Source organism: Leptopilina boulardi, unplaced genomic scaffold, assembly GCF_019393585.1.
Source record: "Leptopilina boulardi isolate dan_hultmark-lab unplaced genomic scaffold, ZJU_Lbou_2.1 LbouV2_303, whole genome shotgun sequence".
Classification (NCBI taxonomy): Eukaryota; Metazoa; Arthropoda; class Insecta; order Hymenoptera; family Figitidae; genus Leptopilina; species Leptopilina boulardi.
Genome location: NW_026137867.1, coordinates 780876 through 806532, shown reverse-complemented (window position 1 = coordinate 806532; position 25657 = coordinate 780876). Strand labels below are relative to the sequence as shown.

The following is a 25657-nucleotide window of genomic DNA, read 5'->3' as shown; positions in this document are numbered from 1 at the left end:
TTTTTGAAAATTATGTCTAATTTCTAAATTAACAAGAAAATCGTGAATAGTCGCAATTTTCAAAAATTACGCCAATATCTTTCTGTTGATTTTTTGTTCGGACATTCGTAATTTCAGACAAATAAAAATTCGACGTTTTAAAAACTAAAATTTTCCGCAGTTTCTGCGCATTTCTGGCAATTTTTATACTCCAGAAATAGTAAAATTTACTCAGAAAATAGTAAAAATTACTCCGGAAATAGTAAATTTTAGTATTTTTGGAGTAAAAATTGACAGAAATTCGCAGAAACTGCGGAAAGTTTCGATTCTTAAAACGCCGAATTTTTATTTGTCCGAAATTGCAAATACCCAAACTAAACTATCGTCAGAAAAACTTCCGCTCGTCATTTAAAATTCACCAATCAAAAGTTATCAAGAAAATTGTGATTGGAGGAATTTAAAAATCGCGCCGAAATATTTCTCTCGATTGTTTGTTCGGCCATTTGCAATTTCGGACAATTAAAAATTCGGCGTTTTCAGAACCGAAACTTTCCGCAGTTTCTGCGAATTTCTAGAAATTTTTATACTCCAAAAATAGTAAAATTTTACTATTTCAAGAATAATTTTTACTATTCTCTGAGTAAATTTTACTATTTCTGGACTATATAAAAATTGCCAGAAATGCGCAGAAACTGTGGAAAGTTTTAGTTTTTAAAACGTCAAATTTTTATTTGTCTGAAATTACAAATGTCCGAACAAAAAATCGACAGAAAGATTTCGGCGGAATTTTTGAAAATTATATCTAATTTCTAAATTAACAAGAAAATCGTAAATAATCAATTTTCAAAAATTGTGCCAATATCTTTCTGTCGATTGTTTGTTCGGACATTTACAATTTCGGACAAATAAAAATTCGGCGTTTTAAAAATTCTAGTAAATACAAAATTTGTATTCTAAAAATTCTGTCAATTAAAAATTCTTTAAAAAAGAAATTCTGGCAAATATATTAATTCGAAAAAAGGAAAATTCTAGAAAATAAATATATCTATTAAAATTTTAAATTCTAACTACTGATTTTTATGGTATAATATCGCCCCTCTTGTTATCCAAATATATTTTTCCTCTTACAGAAATTATATTGTAAGGGCATGTAAAAATTATTCAAGTTGAATTTTACTTTTTTTTTAAAATTATTTATTTGTTCCAGTAAATTTTCTATATAAGTTGTAGAAGATTATGACCTATAACAATAGAAGAAGTCCGAACAGTATAATTCGGAACTTCTCAATATTAAAAAAAAAAAAAAAAAAAAATTAGTCCTGATAATGGAAAAAGATAATCAACATGAAAAGAAGGAAGATCTGTGAGAGTTTGTAGAAAAAATCGTGAACTAGACTTGAACATTGTGTCCAAACTCGCTGGGGGCAGCAGATGTGTTGCAGAAAAGTTAATCGGGGGCGGAGGGCGTTTCTGAAAGTGAGTTTTTGCGAGTAGAGCGCAATCGCGAGATTCAGTCCGACGCCTGCGAACTCGAAGGTGATAGGAGTTGAGGCGCCGCCCACCATTCTATTGGAGACTACCTTATTTCTGACGTTCTCCAACCACCTACTACCTAGAACCTTCAGTCACCGCAACCACCCCTCGGCAGAAAGATGAGAGAAAGCAAGTGCGCACGTGTTTCCTACACCCGCAATTACTTATTTGCTTCCCACCCTCACTTACACTCCCCCACCATCGATGGAATTCTCTCTTTTTATATGAAGGAAACTTAGCTGCGGAGGAGAAGGCGTATTCAACGTACCTGGATATATACTTCTAGAACCGCATTCGTTTACGCCCTTTCGTATATATATATATGCCAGTCGATATTATACATTGTAGGACAACTCCAAGGTAGAACGCAGGTCCAGTGAGGAACCACCTCCTTTGAATCGGCTGCAGGTGTCTCTCGACAGGTGCGATTAGCTTCGAGAGTAAGTTATGGCCATCCCGGGCGAACAAGCCCTCGACTTCCGGGAGCTGGATCAAGGGCTGAGGGAGGTGAGAGAGCTCCTGGTTATATGGAGAGTCAGGGGTGAGATATGCTGATTATCTTCAAGATAGTCCAAGAACCACTATGGAACTGAGTTGAATGTATTCGCTACTGCCAGGAAGAGGTTTCGCTGAATAAGGATGGTTACTCTTATTAAACTCTTTTTTTTTTTTTTTTTTAGAAATGGGATCTGGAAAAGAGTTTCCTGTAGCTAGAATAGGAAAAAGAAAATTAATTTGTACACATCAGTTATAAAAATTCCATTGAAAAATTACTATTTTTCTATATAATTTATCTCCAGCTCTAAATTATCATTTTTTATCAAATCCTTCCCTATATGCGGATTTCATCTCATTTCAATTGTATTCTGAAATTGATTTTGTAAAATGCTCAAGCTTCTTGTCTTATGATCAAATTTTAAGTGATAATTGTGATAAATATCCTTCGCTATTTTTTTTTTAGCTAAAATTTTCTAAAAACTCAAAAATAGTATTCATTGTCATGTGCCAGAATATATTAATTAAAAATTTATTTTTAAAAAATTGCATATATTTAGAGAAATTACTATAATTGAATTTTCCTCAAATTTATAATTTTTGAAAAATAAATTTTATGAGCATTAACTCTGATGAATCCTTAAACTATTTTTGAATTCTTTACAAAAAATTTTAGCTAAATAAAATATTTTACGAAAAAATCTGTGGAGAATATTAGATCGCGATTTAATACAATGGAGGAATGTCAAAGTCTCGTTAATAAGCGGGTTTCGGTCCTGGGCCACAAAATCCTGAAAAAAATGTATTTATTTTTGTAATTACTCTTTTATTCGCCCTTACGTTGGTTTCAATTTCTAAAAATTTATCAAACACTTACCATATAAGAAAAATCCCTTGGTATTTCCTTAAACTCAAAAAAAAAAAACACTGATCCAAAAGCCATAAATAAGATTTCCAATCATCTATAAATTATCTCAAATTTTTTCAGAATTGCCCTGCATTTTAACAGCAACGACGTCTAAAAATTAAAAAAATAAATTGTAAATAATTATAAAAATAAATTATAAATAAATTATTATCTAATTATAAATTTATTATATGTACAGATAAGGTACAGGTAAGAAGAGCGATAGTACAAATATAAATAAATAAAAAATAAATATAAATTTTATGGAAAAATTATATTTTTTAAATTACACTTACGTTTTGAAATATTGTCATCCCTTCAAAATGTTTCCAGTAACATATAATGACAAAAATAAAAGGGACCTTAGAGGCAAAAAATTGTAGGTTATTTAGTTACAGTTATTAATTAAATCTTTATCTTTAATATAAAAACTAAAATTCAGTTTTTATTGAAATATTTTGAAGACATAAACATTTGTATTAAGAGTTGATCCTCTTTGTGTATTTCCAATTCGAAAATTACAAACATAACCTACAATTTTTTTTTACATCTAAGGTCCCTCCCTCCTGAAATATCAATAAAATTAAATCCTAATTCCAGTACCTTCAAAAGCTGAAATTTAAATTGGAAGTGACGGAATATTAAAAAAACACCATAATGTTAATAAATATATATTAGTTTTATTTCTATAATAATATAATAGACAATATGATAATATATATTTATTCTAAAATACGATTTTATCGATATTATATAATAATGACTCACTGTAACGCAACGGAGACTTAATGCCTTTATGATATTTTGATTTTTGATTTAAATATTATATATAAGTGTATGTAAATAATATAAGGCACATCTGGCTGTTTTTTAATCAATTTTGACACAATTATGACTTAAAAAATAAAATGTCCCACAAGTAGAATTTTAATTGAACACGTCGTCTACTCACATATGGGTATATCATCAAGTTTTATAATTTAATTTGATAAATAAAAATACATTTGCGAAAAAACACTGTCGTAACTTGTATGATAAAAATGTCGAGAGCGGTAACATCATACATTCTAAATACCAAGTAGCGTTTCTACTTAACTATAAAAAGTAAATTGGTCGATTGGGGGGGGGGACACTGAGTATAGGCGAGTTGTGTTAAAAAAAAAAAATCTAGATGCTGCACTCACAATGACAAAAAAATGATAACTAGTTAGCATCTAAAAAATGATCATTTGACATTCGAGACTTTTGTTCGCGCATTATAATTTGCTCACGCAAAAAAATACATCAATTCGTTTTTTTTTTTTCCATAAAGATTTCAATTTTTTGATCTAAACTTCAACTTTATAAGGTGATCCGGGAATATGATCTTCACCCCATTTAACAATAACTATATATTCCCCTCGTTCACGAACTAAGTAACTTACATTATAGTTATTTCGTCCTGCGTGCTTCACGTAAACTTCCTCGCAAGGGCCTTTGGGTCCGTATACACCGCAGTATAAAATGTTGTTTCCTAAAAAAGAAATATTTAAAAATATTAAAAATAATTTCTAAATTTTAATAGTACATTTAAAAATTGTACGTGAGAAATTGATTTTGCTTTAGGTATATTTGTATTTTTATTTTAAAAATAAAAATCATTGCATATACCTGCATCTGTAGCATTGACAGAGAATTGATTTTGTTTTCCTAGATAAGCTTTCTTTAGTCCCATTCCTTTACTTGATACTTTACTGGCATCCGATTTGAAACGAGGGAGAACAGGACCGGTATTTTTTGCTTTGGATATTTTTTGCACAGTTTCAACAACAATTGTGCTTGTTTCTTGAGCTCCCCTTTCAGCCAAGTCTTTTCCTAAAAAATAAATTTGAAATATGAAATTTCAATTGTATTTAACTCAAAAAAAAAATGTTAATTGTAAAAATCTAAATTTACCTGTCGCTGTAACTTTATAAGGCGATCCGACAGTATGATATCCATTATATTTGATGCTGATGTAGTAATCGCCTGGTACCAATGGGGTGTACCTGACTTTATAGCCTTCTTCAACTTCTGTACAATCCATTGCAACTTTACTGGGACCATCAACAGTGACTCCAAGAGCACCGGAACCCGCGTTACATGTGTCAATAATAAAGTCAGTTTTCTGTCCTGTCTTAACTTCACCCAATCCATTTCCATGAACGTGAATAGCAGCCGGATCGGCATCAACTTTTCCGACTTTCACTCTATAAGGACTTCCGTTAATGTGAACTCCATTGAATTTCAGATGAATGTTGTGTACTCCATTTTCATGAGGCATAAACCTCACCGAGTATTCCTCAGAGTCGATTGCCTGGATGAAACAATCATCCTCAACTCCACTGGGCGAAACAATCTGAAAAAAAAAATCAATCAAATCTTTAATTTATATTCAAAAGAAAATATTTTGAAAATTTAATTCATAAATAATTATTTTCAATTTCTTAATGTAGAATATGAAAATTAATTTATTGTAAAAGTGACATTTTTGGCAATTAAATTTCTAAATGCTTTTTTAATCTAAAATACTCAAGCCGTTTAATTTTTATGCTGTTAGATAAAAATATTTGCTTTTGCACTCCTCTCATATTAAATTCCTCCCACGTGTTATGATACAGTATGGTCATTTCGTAAGAGGGGGAAAGCTATATTTAAAATGCTTTGCGAAAGAAATAAATTGTCCTTAGCTTCAAAAATATAGTGTAGATATGCAGAGTCTTGAAGATGTCAATTAATTTCTATATTCCGTTTTCTCGAATTTATAAAAGAAAATTAATTTACCTTTCCATCGAGTTGACCTTTGGCGCCATTGTTACGAACAAGGAAAGTTGCTGGCTTGTCAATTTGTACTCCGGCATCAGGAAATTGAGCTATTTCCACCTTATGAGCATCACCCATTGCTGGAGAAATGTAAACCTTGTGTGGAGAATCCGGGATGTGTTGATCATTGAATTTTATTCCTACCCTGTATTCACCTGAAATTAAAATATTCAAATTAGTCAAATTCAAAGTATTGAAATTATTACTTTAATTTAATTAAAATCAAAACTATAATTAATTAAATTAAATTGAAATATGAATTAAAAATCCAATTATTCCAATTTGAAATTAAGTATAAATTAAAATTGTATAATGCAAATTGAAAACAAATTTGAAAAATTATCACTACTACAGTAAATTCAAATTTCTTCATAGCTGAAAATTTAAAAAATTAATAATCATATCCTCCTAACTGACCGTCATCCTCAGATTCCTGATTCTTATCGTCTGAGATCATAATTTGAGTACACGACTTAAAGGTGCTCATCTTGAGAAATTAACTAAAAATAATATATCTAATAACCGGAAAGAAGACACAAATTCGTAAAAAAAATAAAAGGAAAACAAAAAAGGCAGAAATTAGAAAATATTCTTAGGCAAAGTAAAATTAAAAAAAAAAAAAATTGAGAATACGAGAGTAAAAGGGGAAGAAAAATAAAAAATAAGGGAAAGGAGACGAATGCCGCTGTAAAAGCGGAGATTGGTCGCGCACCACTATACTTTTCTCAAACCGAATCAGATTCTCAAACTCAAATATTCTCTTCTTCAACGTTTTTCGTTCTTGCTCTCTGTCTCTCTTCTAACTCTCGAAAATTGATCTTCCTCTCTTACTTCTTTTTGGCGACCCAAATATAATTCGCATTCAGAGCATCGTGGCAACAAATATATTCATGCCACCAAAATATGAATCTACCTTAGTAAATATAGTCGACGATATTTCGGGATCATGAAAAGAGGAAGGGTTGAGATGATAATCCACACCAAGTTGATGATGGAACTTGGTTAAAAAAAATTGAAAGATAAATTTGGTTCGGTGGGGAAGTATACGCAATCTTGTGGACCACTCAAAAAATTTCAATTTCGTCTTGTCAATATTATACATATGATGACTAATCATTGCGACCGTTGCTCTTATCTGAAATATTATGATTTTGAATATTCAAAACTTGGTTAAAGAAAGAAGATTTTAATTTGATTTCACGGTTGAAATGATTGTTCTTGACCTATTTGTTTAAAAATGCAAAATCCCTGGCATGAAAAGAGTTTAATTTAAGAAAGAGATTCCACTTTATCTACATCCTTGCCAGTAATCTTGAATTTTTTGTCAAGCTGCCAAAAAATTTTCCAAAAAAATTTTTTTAAAAGCCTCTGCATTGATAAAGTTAAATAAACAGAAAATTGATCAATGGCCTAAGAGATGATGAATACCTCTATTTTACAATTTACTTCTTTGAATTTAAATTTTGAAATATAAAAAACTTGCCTGGTTCAGAAACAACGTAACTGACATAACAGCTGCCGTCTTTGCGATCCTTAAAGTCAATTTGAGCTTTGCTCGGTCCCTCAACAGAAACTGCAAGTGTTCCAGCACCAGCTTCCCTTGTCCAAATATTGAATTCACATGGTTCGCCCTGTTCTCCTCTCTCGAGTCCGGGACCTCCAGCGTGAACTCTATGAGCTCCACCATCTCTCAATGGACCAACAGTGAATTGGAAAGGTGATCCTGGAATGTGCAATTCCTTGTACTTGACAGAAACAGTATGCACACCGAGTTCCTTTGGCACAAAAGCAACAGCATAAAGGCCATCCTCAATCTCCTTAACTTCGGCGTCTTCAGTGACACCACCCGGTGATGTGACAGTTGCCGTCAAATCAAATGACGTGATACCAGGCATTTTAAATGTAAGTTTACATTGACTGCCAACTTCCGTAATGGGAACAGCTTCCCTTTGTCGTTGAATTTTTTCACGTTGACGATTGCTTCCTTCTCCTGCAACTTTAACTGTAAATGGAGAACCCTCTACATGATGATCGGCAAATTTCAAATTCATAATATAATATCCTGGCTCTGTTGGTTTGTATGAAATATTTAATGTGCCATCCTCATTATCTTTGCACTGAATTTCGGCTTTACTTGGTCCTTCCATTGAGAGGGATAAGCCACCGTATCCAGCGTTTCTTGTATCAATTGAAAAAGTATTTTCCACATGAGTTTTCCCCTCCTTGAGGGCATTGCCCTTCACCTTGACTTTCTTGGCGTCACCAACTTCACGATCCTTGACGTCGATTTTAAATGGAGAATTGGGAATGTGCTTGCCCATTCGTTTCACTGCAACTGTATGCTCTCCAGATTCGCGAGGAGTAAATGAAACACACATATTTCCACTGGGCATTTTTTTCAAGAAACATGGCTCCTCCAAACCACTTGGCGCTGTAATTGAGGCATTTAATGATCGAATATCTTCGTCGGACACTTTGCCTGGAAGTTGAACTTCACTCGATGATCCTACTGATATTTGATTTCTCTTGCGACCCTCGCCTGTAAATAATTCACAAATAGATAAATAATTTTAGAAAATTGAAATAAAATATTAAAAGAGAAGAATATTAGAAATTTTAGGAAAATTTTTGAAAAAAAAGCTCACCAGTAATTTTGGCATTGTAAGGACTGCCTCTGATGTGTTTATCTCCGAATTTGACGGTGATTTTGTATTCTCCGGGTGCTGTTGGTAGATAAGATACAGAAACTGTTCCATCTTTGTTATCGTGGCATGAAATTTCAGCTTTACTTGGGCCTTCAACTGCCATGGATAAACCACCTGCTCCTGCTCCTTTGGTGGAGATTGTGAAATTTCCTGGTTCACCGCAAACGCCATAAATTAAACCAGGACCATAGGCAGTCACATAACCACTTGCTAAAGAATCCACGTGGAATTTATAAGGAGAACCTAAAAAATAAATATATTGTTTCAATTGAAAATCATTTTAATTTTTTTTTTTTTTTTGAAAAATTTTTTTTAAAGAACTATTTTTACAATAAAAAAAAGTCTTCTAATAATAATAATAAAATCCAATTGTTTTGAGTACGTATTTAAAATATCGAAATCTTATTTTTAAATAAGTACTTTTTATAAATAATTTTATATCTATTATTCGAAAATAAAGTCAAATTGCCATTTGGCAAAATTGTCCAAACACACATGGAGCTACAAATGAAAATGAATATAGTATTTAATTTTAATAGTCTTTGGATTAGGTGATTCGTGCTGACAATTAGTTAACATAAATTGCGAACAATTAATGTTGACAATCTGAGAGAAATCTTAAGCACAAGTGTAAGCAATTTATCGTCTTAGTTTTTGGTTGGTCGGTCTCTAAATTAATAACCTTACTGAAATAGCATTTAATTTCGTTGTTTCTATCTTGAATTTATCATTTTAACAGCGAATTTACAATTAAATGATATTTCACTTTCACTGAATGACTGATTTTCATCAAATTTGAATTTCAAATTTTTTTTTTGCATCAGTTTTATGATTTTTAAAATTTGATAAATTTTTCCAGACTTTCGATGACAATTTTTTTTTTTTTTTTGTAAATTCGAAGAGAATTGAAATAAAAAAAAAAATTATTTACTTGAAGAGAATTAAAAGGAATTTACCTGGAATATGTTCGCCATTGAATCTCACGGAAATTTCATGAAGACCTTCTTCTCTTGGATCATATTTGAGAGAAACAGTACCATCGTGATTGTCTTCAATAACAGGTTTATCAATATTTCCACTTGGCATTTTTACTTCAGCTGAAACAATTTATAAAAAAATTAGTTACTTTTTATATTTTAAAGAATTTTATTAGATATAATTTTTTTTTTTTTATCATTACGGGAATATCTTCATTTTTTATGGTTCCTACGTCTGAATAATAATTTATTGTAAATTTAAAGCATAAAAAAATATTGAACTCAAAATTACGATTTCATTGTTATTAATGGGTTAAAGTTAAAAGGAGTGGGCGGAAATTGGGACGAAGCCAAAATGGGCTAAAGAAACTGGAACCGGAAGCACTGGTACTGCTGGATTTAGTAGTTTGATAATTAGGTTGAGAATTATAATTATATTATATTAATTGTTAAAAAATATTTTTTTTTTTGAGAATTACATTATAATATTTTAGACCATATAATCGAAATTAAAATCATTAAAAAAAAATTTCCAATAATATTTATTATCTCAACAGTCTAAAATATTATAACATTTATATTATATATTGTAATTTTTATTAAATTATTTAATTTTATAATTTTTGTTTAAACACAAATGATTTCCAGTTCTTATAATCAGGAATTCAAATCTGATTTAATAATAATCGAATTTCTATTGTAATAAAAAAATTCAAAAAAAAATAAAATACCATAATTTTGGTTCTGGAAAAATATTTATTTTTTAACGGGTTAAAATTCTTTTCATATGTACGACGTACACGATTATTGATAGAGAGCCAAAAAATACTTGGTCCGCTTTCAAAATCATTGAATTAATGGTGGTTCCAAACTTGTAAATTTAGTATAACATTTATAAAAACAATTTTAACAACATTCAATATTTTGAAAAATATTTTTAAATCAATTTCAATGTATATATTTAGAGTTCTGAATTTATTTTAAACGACGACTAATGAACTCAGAAACTCAGGTGAAATGATTAATACAAAAAGGCCTCAACATTGGAAAAAAGATTTTCTTTTTTTTTTTTGAACTTATTTTTACAGAATTTCCGTAGAATTGTTTTTGTTATAGAAAAATTTTTTTTTTCCTAATTAGTCAATAGAAATGAATTTTAATTAAATGAAATTAATTAATTAGAGAATAAAAAATAATAAAACCTTTTCTCGTTTGAATAAAGAAGATACTCTGGAAAACAAGGGGAGTGAAATTAAGTCCGGGAGTTTCTTTTGGTTTGCCAGGCTGAGCGTAACAAATTGGCCCACGTATAGGACGATCAAATTCGCTATGTGTTACACTTTTTAACAAAGCTCTGTAATATGTGGATATTTCCTGCCACGTGGTTGGAACTTCACGCGGTCTAAACATCTCCAAAATGTGCACAAATTACACTAAACCACCTGCTAATTTGTTTTTTCTTATTAACACTGTCAAATAACACCTTTACAAAATTTACAGTCCTCATCAAATTATTAATGCAGATTTCCTTTACAAATGGTTCCAAAGTTGACTTTAATATTTCAAAATACATTTTTTCTCAAATATTTAGAATAACTATTTTTTTTTGGTATAAATAAAAAATCATAATGCACTTCAATTTATAATTATCTATTAATGTAATAATTGTAATAATTATTTAGAAAAAAAACTTTGTAATTAATTTGTAAAATAATTTTTGAAATATCAGTGGTTTCTTTTATTAATTCCTTAAATTAAATTAATCTCAAAAAATAATTTAGAAATTTGTTTAACATTTTCGATTTTTTAAATTAATTTCACATCTTTTCCCTAAGATTAATTTTTAATTATATTTTATCAGTTGTAATAATTAATTACGATTCTTTAAACTACAAGATTTTTACATATTGAATAAAAGGCTTATCACAAAAATTCTATTTGTCACAAAAAAAATTTTCTCGTATAATAATATGCATTATGATTCAATATGTATATAATTCCCTTAGTTTTGAAATATTTTCAGTATACTTTTTTTGATCCTACAAATCACCAACTAAAATCAATTGAAACCGATGTAATTTTCAATTGTGTAGAATATTTTCAAAAACATAATTTAGAAAAAATTCAAAATTAAAAAATTTTCTAAATTAAATTCTATAAATTATTATTTTGGAAACACTGTTAAAGAAAATCTAAAATTACAAAACGCGCACCAATTGAAAAACGATTAGAGAAGTTTATTATTTAATTTTTTTTTTTTTTTACGGATTTGAATTTGCACCACTGTCCTTTAAAAAATTCATACTTCTCAGAAGCACATCGCTAACGAGACTGCCGGAGACAAGATAAACTCAAAGACAGGGATAGTATCGAGAGGTGGCAGCTGCTCGAAATCTTTTCCAGTTGAAGCACACCAGGACGCGATATATCAGGGGTCGCCTGTGTTTATTAAATGACTCTGGTCAGGTCGTCAATTTGGCGCAGACTCCCTGACGAAAATTTCCAAGAAAGAGGGAGATTTCTTAGGCGGAGAAGATATTCATATGTGAGGGAAATACTTAGATATTTAGGGAAGAGAAATTATAGTTACCTCAGAGGTACATAGAAAAATTTATAGAATCATTTCAACTTGAGAGACAGGAAGTGAGTTCCAATTTGACAAACAGAAAAAATGATAATTTTTTTTTTCACTCGATCATATTTTTTTGTCAAATGCTTTTCTATAAAATTTGGTAATTTTGCATCCTAATTTCATTACTGGTCATTTTTTATTTTGCCAGAAGATAATTCAGTTTTTGATTAAAATAACAAGAAAACATTTTTTTTTTTTTGTTTGAAACAACTAAAATAAATAAATAAGAAATATAAAACAGAAATTCTCATTCAAACAAATATTCAAAAATATAAAAACTTAAAGTAGATCAAAGGATTAATTTATTTAATAGTTTTCTATAAATTAGTCGTCTTTAAAAATACATATAAAAGATTAAACGAAGGGTTTTTGGAACAAGTACTGAAATCTGTCCTAGTGAATAAAATATAGATCGTGTGCGTAGGTGATTTCCTGCTTCATAAATTGTATTAAATGTCATGGAGAAAATAATAAAACTCATAAAAACGACATTTTTCTATTTTAAAAAAATTAATTGTCTTGTTAGAAAATATCCCCACTGTTTTTAATTCCTAATCTCTTTCATTCTGAAAGTTTTAAAAATAACTTGACAGAAATAAATACAAACATTTTACATGATGATGAATTTAATAATAATAATAATAATAATAATTAAATATAAAAATCTAATCAAGAAATAATCATGTCAATCAAAATGAACATTGCATTAGGATTCTCTTTCAAAAGTAAACGTATAGTTATAGTTACATAAACATTGAAAATCCTAAAAATATTCGTCGTATTTACATCAGAGAAAATTTATCATCATGGAGCGTGAATAAAATTAAGTTTCATTTTATAATTATGATTCACATTTAGTAAATCGGTCATAAATATGAATTGAACTTACAATTTAATTTAATTAATTTTAAATAAATACTCAAGAAATCAAATAACGTAATAAATAGATTAATTTATAAAGAATAACTTCATTTTATTGGTTTAATAAATTAGAAAAATTTATACTTTTATTTTAATGAAAATAGTAAATTATTTGTAAATAATAAGATAAATTTGTAAGTAAATTATACAAAATGTAAAAGCTTCATAAAATTAGTAACGATCAAGAAAAAGCTTAATAAGTCGGACAGTCAAAAAAGAAAAATCGCCAAGTAAAATATAACGAAAATTAAACCACGAAGTGACTAATAATTCCGAGCTTTTCTCAAAAAATAATCTACATATCAAATTATGATCAGTTTCACGTCTTTCGAAATTCAAAACGTTTTTTCAAGTTTACTTTTTCAGCTTCTTAAAACAACATAAGACATTTATTCCATCTTTAAATAAATTCTTACGACCTATATTAGAAAAATGTTCTTTAAACGTTTTATATAGAAGTCACCAAATAAAATGATATTTAAATTATCTAGTTGTGTACGCCGGGAGTCGAAAACAAAAAATGTATGGCGCACTTCTTGATCGGTTCTGCGGATGCTGAGATACAGTAAAAAACAAATTTGGAAAAAATTACAAAAAATTAAATTTGCAAGATTATCGGTCATGAATACAATCAATAAAATAGTCAAAAAGTTTTAAACAAAAAATGTATGGCGCACTTTTTGATTGGTCCAGCGGATGCTGAGCTACAGTCATAAAATTTTTTAAAAAATTTTGAAAAATTAAATTTGCGAGATAATTGATCGGGAATAGCGCCAAAGTCTTAACCCGGGAGTCTCGAACAAAAAATGTATGGCGCACTTTTTGATTGGTCCAGCGGATGCTGAGCTACAGTAGAAAACAAATTTGGAAAAAATTTACAAAAATTAAATTTGCGAGATAACCGCTGCGGTATACCACCAGAAAAATAGGGAAAAAGTTTCGTACAGAAAATGTATGGCGCACTTTTTGATTGGTCCAGCGGATGCTGAGCTACAGTCAGATAAATTTTTTAAAAAATTTTGAAAAATTAAATTTGCGAGATAATTAATCGGGAATACCGCCAAAGTCTTAACCCGGGAGTCTCGAACAAAAAATGTATGGCGCACTTTTTGAATGGTCCAGCGGATGCTGAGCTACAGTAGAAAACAAATTTGGAAAAAATTTAGAAAAATTAAATTTGCGAGATAATTAATCGGGAATACCGCCAAAGTCTTAACCCGGGAGTCTCGAACAAAAAATGTATGGCGCACTTTTTGATTGGTCCAGCGGATGCTGAGCTACAGTAGAAAACAAATTTGGAAAAAATTTACAAAAATTAAATTTGCGAGATAACCGCTGCGGTATACCACCAGAAAAATAGGGAAAAAGTTTCGTACAGAAAATGTATGGCGCACTTTTTGATTGGTCCAGCGGATGCTGAGCTACAGTCATAAAATTTTTTAAAAAATTTTGAAAAATTAAATTTGCGAGATAATTGATCGGGAATAGCGCCAAAGTCTTAACCCGGGAGTCTCGAACAAAAAATGTATGGCGCACTTTTTGATTGGTCCAGCGGATGCTGAGCTACAGTAGAAAACAAATTTGGAAAAAATTTACAAAAATTAAATTTGCGAGATAACCGCTGCGGTATACCACCAGAAAAATAGGGAAAAAGTTTCGTACAGAAAATGTATGGCGCACTTTTTGATTGGTCCAGCGGATGCTGAGCTACAGTCAGATAAATTTTTTAAAAAATTTTGAAAAATTAAATTTGCGAGATAATTAATCGGGAATACCGCCAAAGTCTTAACCCGGGAGTCTCGAACAAAAAATGTATGGCGCACTTTTTGAATGGTCCAGCGGATGCTGAGCTACAGTAGAAAACAAATTTGGAAAAAATTTAGAAAAATTAAATTTGCGAGATAATTAATCGGGAATACCGCCAAAGTCTTAACCCGGGAGTCTCGAACAAAAAATGTATGGCGCACTTTTTGATTGGTCCAGGGGATGCTGAGCTACACTGAGATAAATTTTTTAAAAAATTTAGAAAAATTAAATTTGCCAGATAACCGCTGCGGTATACCACCAGAAAAATAGGGAAAAAGTTTCGTACAGAAAATGTATGGCGCACATTTTGATTGGTACAGCGGATGCTGAGCTACAATCAAATAAATTTCCGAAAAATTTTCAAAAAATTAAATTCGCTAGATAATCGTTCGGGAATGCCGCTATAGAGATTAGAAGAAAGTTCTGAACAAAAAATGTATGGCGCACTTTTTGATTGGTCCAGTGGATGCTGAGCTACACTGAGATAAATTTTTTAAAAAATTTTGAAAAATTAAATTTGCGAGATAATCGTTCGGGAATACCGCCAAAGAAATAGTAAAAAAGATCCGAACAAAATATGTATGGCGCACTTTTTGATTGGTCCAGCGGATGCTGAGCTACAGTCATAAAATTTTTTAAAAAATTTTGAAAAATTAAATTTGCGAGATAATTAATCGGGAATACCGCCAAAGCCTTAACCCGGGAGTCTCGAACAAAAAATGTATGGCGCACTTTTTGATTGGTCCAGCGGATGCTGAGCTACAGTAGAAAACAAATTTGGAAAAAATTTAGAAAAATTAAATTTGCGAGATAACCGCTGCGGTATACCACCAGAAAAATAGGGAAAAAGTTTCGTACAGAAAATGTATGGCGCACTTTTTGATTGGTCCAGCGGATGCTGAGCTACAGTCAGATAAATTTTTTAAAAAATTTTGAAAAATTAAATTTGCGAGATAATTAATCGGGAATACCGCCAAAGTCTTAACCCGGGAGTCTCGAACAAAAAATGTATGGCGCACTTTTTGAATGGTCCAGCGGATGCTGAGCTACAGTAGAAAACAAATTTGGAAAAAATTTAGAAAAATTAAATTTGCGAGATAATTAATCGGGAATACCGCCAAAGTCTTAACCCGGGAGTCTCGAACAAAAAATGTATGGCGCACTTTTTGATTGGTCCAGCGGATGCTGAGCTACACTGAGATAAATTTTTAAAAAAATTTTGAAAAATTAAAATTGCGAGATAATTGATCGGGAATAGCGCCAAAGTCTTAACTCGGGAGTCTCGAACAAAAAATGTATGGCGCACTTTTTGATTGGTGCAGCGGATGCTGAGCTACAGTAGAAAACAAATTTGGAAAAAATTTAGAAAAATTAAATTTGCGAGATAATCGTTCGGGAATACCGCCAAAGAAATAGTAAAAAAGATCCGAACAAAATATGTATGGCGCACTTTTTGATTGGTCCAGCGGATGCTGAGCTACAGTCATAAAATTTTTTAAAAAATTTTGAAAAATTTAATTTGCGAGATAATTAATCGGGAATACCGCCAAAGTCTTAACCCGGGAGTCTCGAACAAAAAATGTATGGCGCACTTTTTGATTGGTGCAGCGGATGCTGAGCTACACTGAGATAAATTTTTTAAAAAATTTTGAAAAATTAAATTTGCGAGATAATCGATCGGGAATAGCGCCAAAGTCTTAAGCCGGGAGTCTTGAACAAAAAATGTATGGCGCACTTTTTGATTGGTCCAGCGGATGCTGAGCTACACTGAGATAAATTTTTTAAAAAATTTTGAAAAATTAAATTTGCGAGATAATTGATCGGGAATAGCGCCAAAGTCTTAACTCGGGAGTCTCGAACAAAAAATGTATGGCGCACTTTTTGATTGGTCCAGCGGATGCTGAGCTACAGTAGAAAACAAATTTGGAAAAAATTTAGAAAAATTAAATTTGCGAGATAATTAATCGGGAATACCGCCAAAGTCTTAACCCGGGAGTCTCGAACAAAAAATGTATGGCGCACTTTTTGATTGGTCCAGCGGATGCTGAGCTACACTGAGATAAATTTTTTAAAAAATTTAGAAAAATTAAATTTGCCAGATAACCGCTGCGGTATACCACCAGAAAAATAGGGAAAAAGTTTCGTACAGAAAATGTATGGCGCACATTTTGATTGGTACAGCGGATGCTGAGCTACAATCAAATAAATTTCCGAAAAATTTTCAAAAAATTAAATTCGCTAGATAATCGTTCGGGAATGCCGCTATAGAGATTAGAAGAAAGTTCTGAACAAAAAATGTATGGCGCACTTTTTGATTGGTCCAGTGGATGCTGAGCTACACTGAGATAAATTTTTTAAAAAATTTTGAAAAATTAAATTTGCGAGATAATCGTTCGGGAATACCGCCAAAGAAATAGTAAAAAAGATCCGAACAAAATATGTATGGCGCACTTTTTGATTGGTCCAGCGGATGCTGAGCTACAGTCATAAAATTATTTAAAAAATTTTGAAAAATTAAATTTGCGAGATAATTAATCGGGAATACCGCCAAAGTCTTAACCCGGGAGTCTCGAACAAAAAATGTATGGCGCACTTTTTGATTGGTCCAGCGGATGCTGAGCTACAGTCATAAAATTTTTTAAAAAATTTGGAAAAATTAAATTTTCGAGATAATTGATCGGGAATAGCGCCAAAGTCTTAACCCGGGAGTCTCGAACAAAAAATGTATTGCGCACATTTTGATTGGTCCAGCGGATGCTGAGCTACACTCAAAAATATTTTAGAAAAATTTTCGAAAAATTAAATTCGCAAGATAATTATTCGGGAATACAGCCAAAGTAGTTAGAAGAAAGTTCTGAACAAAAAATGTATGGCGCACTTTTTGATTGGTCCAGCGGATGCTGAGCTACAGTCATAAAATTTTTTAAAAAATTTTGAAAAACTAAATTTGCGAGATAATTAATCGGGAATACCGCCAAAGTCTTAACCCGAGAGTCTCGAACAAAAAATGTATGGAGCACTTTTTGATTGGTCCAGCGGATGCTGAGCTACACTGAGATAAATTTTTTAAAAAATTTTGAAAAATTAAATTTGTGAGATAATCGATTGGGAATACCGTCAAAGTCTTAACCCAGGAGTCACGAACAAAAAATGTATAGCGCACTTTTTGATTGGTCCAGCGGATGCTGAGCTACACTGAGATAAATTTTTTAAAAAATTTTGAAAAATTAAATTTGCGAGATAATTAATCGGGACTACCGCCAAAGTCTTAACCCGGGAGTCTCGAACAAAAAATGTATGGCGCACTTTTTGGTTGGTCCAGCGGATGCTAAGCTACACTGAGATAAATTTTTTAAAAAATTTTGAAAAATTAAATTTGCGAGATAATTGATCGGGAAGAGCGCCAAAGTCTTGCCCGGGAGTCACGAACAAAAAATGTATAGCGCACTTTTTGATTGGTCCAGCGGATGCTGAGCTACACTCAGATAAATTGTTTAAAAAATTTTAAAAAATTAAATTTGCGAGATAATTGATCGAGAATAGCGCCAAAGTCTTAACCCGGGAGTCTCGAACAAAAAATGTATGGCGCACTTTTTGATTGGTCCAGCGGATGCTGAGCTACACTGAGATAAATTTTTTAAAAAATTTTAAAAAATTAAATTTACGAGATAATTGATCGGGAATAGCGCTAAAGTCTTGACCCGGGAGTCACGAACAAAAAATGTATAGCGCACTTTTTGATTGGTCCAGCGGATGCTGATCTACACTCAGATAAATTTTTTAAAAAATTTTGAAAAATTAAATTTGCGAGATAATTGATCGAGAATAGCGCCAAAGTCTTAACCCGGGAGTCACGAACAAAAAATGTATAGCGCACTTTTTGATTGGTCCAGCGGATGCTGAGCTACACTCAGATAAATTTTTTAAAAAATTTTAAAAAATTAAATTTGCGAGATAATTGATCGAGAATAGCGCCAAAGTCTTAACCCGGGAGTCTCGAACAAAAAATGTATAGCGCACTTTTTGATTGGTCCAGCGGATGCTGAGCTACAGTCAGATAAATTTTTTAAAAAATTTTGAAAAATTAAATTTGCGAGATAATTAATCGGGAATACCGCCAAAGTCTTAACCCGGGAGTCTCGAACAAAAAATGTATGGCGCACTTTTTGATTGGTCCAGCGGATGCTGAGCTACAGTCATAAAATTTTTTATAAAATTTGGAAAAATTAAATTTTCGAGATAATTGATCGGGAATAGCGCCAAAGTCTTAACCCGGGAGTCTCGAACAAAAAACGTATGGCGCACTTTTTGATTGGTCCAGCGAATGCTGAGCTACAGTCATAAAATTTTTTAAAAAATTTGGAAAAATTAAATTTTCGAGATAATTGATCGGGAATAGCGCCAAAGTCTTAACCCGGGAGTCACGAACAAAAAATGTATAGCGCACTTTTTGATTGGTCCAGCGGATGCTGAGCTACACTCAGATAAATTTTTTAAAAAATTTTAAAAAATTAAATTTGCGAGATAATTGATCGAGAATAGCGCCAAAGTCTTAACCCGGGAGTCTCGAACAAAAAATGTATGGCGCACTTTTTGATTGGTCCAGCGGATGCTGAGCTACAGTCAGATAAATTTTTTAAAAAATTTTGAAAAATTAAATTTGCGAGATAATTAATCGGGAATACCGCCAAAGTCTTAACCCGGGAGTCTCGAACAAAAAATGTATAGGGCACATTTTGATTGGTCCAGCGGATGCTGAGCTACAATCAGATAAATTTTTTAAAAAATTTTGAAAAATTAAATTTGCGAGATAATTATTCGGGAATACAGCCAAAGTAGTTAGAAGAAAGTTCTGAACAAAAAATGTATGGCGCACTTTTTGATTGGTCCAGCGGATGCTGAGCTACAGTCATAAAATTTTTTAAAAAATTTTGAAAAATTAAATTTTCGAGATAATTGATCGGGAATAGCGCCAAAGTCTTAACCCGGGAGTCTTGAACAAAAAATGTATGGCGCACTTTTTGATTGGTCCAACGGATGCTGAGCTACACTCAGATAAATTTTTTAAAAAATTTTGAAAAATTAAACTTGCGAGATAATCGTTCGGGAATACCGCTAAAGTCTTTAGCAAAAAGTAGCGAACAAAAAACGTATGGCGCACTTTTTGATTGGTCCAGCGGATGCTGAGCTACAGTAGAAAACAAATTTGGAAAAAATTTCGAAAAATTAAATTTGCGAGATAACCGCTCCGGTATACCACCAGAAAAATAGGGAAAAAGTTCTGAACAAAAAATGTATGGCGCACTTTTTGATTGGTCCAGCGAATGCTGAGCTACAGTCATAAAATTTTTTAAAAAATTTGGAAAAATTAAATTTTCGAGATAATTGATCGGGAATAGCGCCAAAGTCTTAACCCGGGAGTCACGAACAAAAAATGTATAGCGCACTTTTTGATTGGTCCAGCGGATGCTGAGCTACACTCAGATAAATTTTTTAAAAAATTTTGAAAAATTAAATTTGCGAGATAATTAATCGGGAATACCGCCAAAGTCTTAACCCGGGAGTCTCGAACAAAAAATGTATGGCGCACTTTTTGATTGGTCCAGCGGATGCTGAGCTACAGTCAGATAAATTTTTTAAAAAATTTTGAAAAATTAAATTTGCGAGATAATTATTCGGGAATACAGCCAAAGTAGTTAGAAGAAAGTTCTAAAAAAAATGTATGGCGCACTTTTTGATTGGTCCAGCGGATGCTGAGCTACACTGAGATAAATTTTTTAAAAAATTTTGAAAAATTAAATTTGCGAGATAATTGATCGGGAATAGCGCCAAAGTCTTAACCCGGGAGTCTCGAACAAAAAATGTATGGCGCACTTTTTGATATGTCCAGCGGATGCTGAGCTACACTGAGATAAATTTTTTAAAAAATTTTGAAAAATCAAATTTGCGAGATAATTGATCGGGAATACTGTCAGAGTCTTAACCCGGGAGTCTTAAACAAAAAATGTATGGCGCACTTTTTGATCGGTCCAGCGGATGCTGAGCTACACTCAAAAATATTTTAGAAAAATTTTCGAAAAATTAAATTCGCAAGATAATTATTCGGGAATACAGCCAAAGTAGTTAGAAGAAAGTTCTGAACAAAAAATGTATGGAGCACTTTTTGATTGATCCAGCGGATGCTGAGCTACAGTCATAAAATTTTTTAAAAAATTTTGAAAAATTAAATTTGCGAGATAATTAATCGGGAATACCGCCAAAGTCTTAACCCGGGAGTCTCGAACAAAAAATGTATGGCGCACTTTTTGATTAGTCCAGCGGATGCTGAGCTACACTGAGATAAATTTTTTAAAAAATTTTGAAAAATTAAATTTGCGAGATAATCGATTGGGAATACCGTCAAAGTCTTAACCCGGGAGTCACGAACAAAAAATGTATAGCGCACTTTTTGATTGGTCCAGCGGATGCTGAGCTACAGTCATAAAATTTTTTAAAAAATTTTGAAAAATTAAATTTGCGAGATAATCGATTGGGAATACCGTCAAAGTCTTAACCCGGGAGTCACGAACAAAAAATGTATAGCGCACTTTTTGATTGGTCCAGCGGATGCTGAGCTACACTCAGATAAATTTTTTAAAAAATTTTAAAAAATTAAATTTGCGAGATAATTGATCGAGAATAGCGCCAAAGTCTTAACCCGGGAGTCTCGAACAAAAAATGTATGGCGCACTTTTTGATTGGTCCAGCGGATGCTGAGCTACAGTCAGATAAATTTTTTAAAAAATTTTGAAAAATTAAATTTGCGAGATAATTATTCGGGAATACAGCCAAAGTAGTTAGAAGAAAGTTCTGAACAAAAAATGTATGGCCCACTTTTTGATTGGTCCAGCGGATGCTGAGCTACAGTCATAAAATTTTTTAAAAAATTTTGAAAAATTAAATTTGCGAGATAATTAATCGGGAATACCGCCAAAGTCTTAACCCGGGAGTCTCGAACAAAAAATGTATGGCGCACTTTTTGATTGGTCCAGCGGATGCTGAGCTACAGTCAGATAAATTTTTTAAAAAATTTTGAAAAATTAAATTTGCGAGATAATTATTCGGGAATACAGCCAAAGTAGTTAGAAGAAAGTTCTAAAAAAAATGTATGGCGCACTTTTTGATTGGTCCAGCGGATGCTGAGCTACACTGAGATAAATTTTTTAAAAAATTTTGAAAAATTAAATTTGCGAGATAATTGATCGGGAATAGCGCCAAAGTCTTGACCCGGGAGTCACGAACAAAAAATGTATAGCGCACTTTTTGATTGGTCCAGCGGATGCTGAGATACACTCAGATAAATTTTTTAAAAAATTTTAAAAAATTAAATTTGCGAGATAATTGATCGAGAATAGCGCTAAAGTCTTAACCCGGGAGTCTCGAACAAAAAATGTATGGCGCACTTATTGATTGGTCCAGCGGATGCTGAGCTACAGTCAGATAAATTTTTTAAAAAATTTTGAAAAATTAAATTTGCGAGATAATTAATCGGAAATACCGCCAAAGTCTTAATCCGGGAGTCTCAAACAAAAAATGTATGGCGCACTTTTTGATATGTCCAGCGGATGCTGAGCTACACTGAGATAAATTTTTTAAAAAATTTTGAAAAATCAAATTTGCGAGATAATTGATCGGGAATACTGTCAGAGTCTTAACCCGGGAGTCTTAAACAAAAAATGTATGGCGCACTTTTTGATCGGTCCAGCGGATGCTGAGCTACACTCAAAAATATTTTAGAAAAATTTTCGAAAAATTAAATTCGCAAGATAATTATTCGGGAATACAGCCAAAGTAGTTAGAAGAAAGTTCTGAACAAAAAATGTATGGCGCACTTTTTGATTGGTCCAGCGGATGCTGAGCTACAGTCATAAAATTTTTTAAAAAATTTTGAAAAATTAAATTTGCGAGATAATTAATCGGGAATACCGCCAAAGTCTTAACCCGGGAGTCTCGAACAAAAAATGTATGGCGCACTTTTTGATTAGTCCAGCGGATGCTGAGCTACACTGAGATAAATTTTTTAAAAAATTTTGAAAAATTAAATTTGCGAGATAATCGATTGGGAATACCGTCAAAGTCTTAACCCGGGAGTCACGAACAAAAAATGTATAGCGCACTTTTTGATTGGTCCAGCGGATGCTGAGCTACACTGAGATAAATTTTTTAAAAAATTTTGAAAAATTAAATTTGCGAGATAATTGATCGGGAATAGCGCCAAAGTCTTGACCCGGGAGTCACGAACAAAAAATGTATTGCGCACTTTTTGATTGGTCCAGCGGATGCTGAGCTACAGTCAAATAAAGATCCGAAAAATTTTCGAAAAATTAAATTTGCGAGATAACTGCTCTGGAATACCACCAATAAAATAGGGAAAAAATTTCGAACAAAAAATGTATGGCGCACTTTTTGATTGGTACAGCGGATGCTGAGCTACAGTCAAATAAAGTTCTGAAAAATTTTCGAAAAATTAAATTTGCGAGATAACTGCTCCGGAATACCACCAGAAAAATAGGGAAAAAGTTTCGTACAGAAAATGTATGGCGCACTTTTTGATTGGTCCAGCGGATGCTGAGCTACACTGAGATAAATTTTTTAAAAAATTTTGAAAAATTAAATTTGCGAGATAATTGATCGGGAATAGCGCCAAAGTCTTGACCCGGGAGTCACGAACAAAAAATGTATTGCGCACTTTTTGATTGGTCCAGCGGATGCTGAGCTACAGTCAAATAAAGATCCGAAAAATTTTCGAAAAATTAAATTTGCGAGATAACTGCTCCGGAATACCACCAGAAAAATAGGGAAAAAGTTTCGTACAGAAAATGTATGGCGCACTTTTTGATTGGTCCAGCGGATGCTGAGCTACAGTCAGATAAATTTTTTTAAAAATTTTGAAAAATTAAATTTGCGAGATAATTAATCGGGAATACCGCCAAAGTCTTAACCCGGGAGTCTCGAACAAAAAATGAATGGCACACTTTTTGATCGGTCCAGCGGATGCTGAGCTACACTCAAAAATATTTTGGAAAAATTTTCGAAAAATTAAATTCGCGAGATAATTATTCGGGAATACAGCCAAAGTAGTTAGAAGAAAGTTCTGAACAAAAAATGTATTGCGCACTTTTTGATTGGTCCAGCGGATGCTGTGCTACAGTCAAATAAAGTTCCGAAAAATTTTCGAAAAATTAAATTTGCGAGATAACTGCTCTGGAATACCACCAATAAAATAGGGAAAAAGTTTCGAACAAAAAATGTATGGCGCACTTTTTGATCGGTCCAGCGGATGCTGAGCTACACTCAAAAATATTTTGGAAAAAATACAAAAAATAAAATTTGCGAGATAATGTCTCGGGAATAATGCCAAAAAATTGAGCAAAAAGTCTCGAACAAAAAATGTATTGGGCACTTTTTGATTGGTCCAGGGGATGCTGAGCTAGTTCAATTTAAATTTTGTAGTTTTTTAAATTTTCGAGTTAATTGTTTTGATATACCTTCAAAGGCTGTTGTATCTCTTTGAAATAATTAATTAGATATGGTTTTAAGTCGATGTTAATTTTAAGAACTCTTAAATCATTATTGAGTTGATGAATAAACGTGTTTTCTTGGCACTTGCAGCCTTGTGAAATAAGCACTTCTTTAACTGTAAATTATGAGAAAAATCTGGATAATGATTACCATTACTCAAAAATTATGAAGCTATTAAATAGTCACTGGACTGTCGAAATGGTGATAAATGAAAGATGAGGTTTCATCTGATGTAAAGGGGTAAGGGGCTGTGTGGGTAGTTTGATCTTTTTTTGGATTGTCCTCGGGGCTCTAAAGTTCAGTTTTTGGCCAACCACAAGTGCGCATCCGTGGCCACTTAATCACCCAATATTAATATCACGTCGCTTCCGACACCATCGTTCGTGTAAAAGTAGTTATAAGTATGTTTGTCACCCATATGTATATGTAAGTTACCACGTTTTTGGCGTGAGGCCTTTGTCCAAAAATTTTACGATCAGTTAAATGGTTTTAAATCTAAACGTTTTTTATTAAATACATGCCACTTGGGGCGAGAAGAAAATCGAAATTATTAAATTCTGTTCGCACACGTGGTTCATTAAATTTCATTTGAACTAGACTTTCTAGATCAGTGACCTGTTTTCTTCCGCTTATATATACAGGTTTATTGGATTTGTACTATTTTCAAATGAATCATGAAAAAACTATGCGGATTTTCAGATGGAAATGTGCGTTGAAATATGAAAATAAATTTTGAAAAATACTTACATGTCACTTTGCCACTAGTGGAAGGTAGAGGGATGTTATTAAGTCGAACAACGTTGAATTTTTTTTGAGATGAATCTTTTGTAGTACTACGTTTTGTGACGCTAACGCTCTCCTGGACACTTGAACTGTGTTGTTCGACGACGCGTTGTTCTTGACTTTGTTTAGTTTTTTTCGCTCGATGAGTTTTGTGGGTGCTTTGCTCTCTGTATTCCTCTGATGCCTGTAAATAATTAAAAACAAACAAATTAAAATATATTTCAATAATATTTTACTTTCTTGTTATCATTCTTCTTCATCTACACATAATATTCAGAAATTAACATATATTAAACTCTATAATCGAGAGAAAATTATCGAATTTAAGGAAATATCTATTAAAATGAAACTTGCGTCTTTCGTGGTTGGTTTTCAGCCAAAATAATATACCTATTTCCTGTATAATCCTTGAAAAATTTGGCCACATGGAAATTTGATTTATAGAAATATTTTGTGGTCAATTTCCCCACCTGACAGATTCATCTTAAGAGGCTGGATTTCCTCTAATCAAAAATAC

At 32.1% G+C, this 25657-nt stretch overlaps 1 protein-coding gene across 8 annotated transcripts in view; it reads right to left on the bottom strand.

Moving 5' to 3' along the window:
- Positions 1-3574: 3574 nt before the first annotated feature.
- The window catches only part of LOC127282969 (filamin-A), a 45149-nt gene continuing 23066 nt past the window's right edge, over positions 3575-25657 (bottom strand). For 6 of the 8 annotated variants that reach the window (XM_051307575.1, XM_051307582.1, XM_051307576.1 and 3 more), the window contains 8 exons: positions 25105-25324; positions 9417-9557; positions 8401-8703; positions 7239-8294; positions 5717-5910; positions 4850-5291; positions 4565-4768; positions 3575-4427 (listed from right to left, as the gene is read on the bottom strand). In XM_051307575.1, the coding sequence (XP_051163532.1) occupies positions 4243-4427; positions 4565-4768; positions 4850-5291; positions 5717-5910; positions 7239-8294; positions 8401-8703; positions 9417-9557; positions 25105-25324 (2745 nt within the window). In that variant the 3' untranslated portion in view covers positions 3575-4242. Of the gene's footprint in view, positions 4428-4564; positions 4769-4849; positions 5292-5716; positions 5911-7238; positions 8295-8400; positions 8704-9416; positions 9558-10639; positions 10937-25104; positions 25325-25530; positions 25633-25657 lie in introns of those variants that run through there. The other 2 variants (XM_051307581.1, XM_051307577.1) reach the window with 2 other exon arrangements.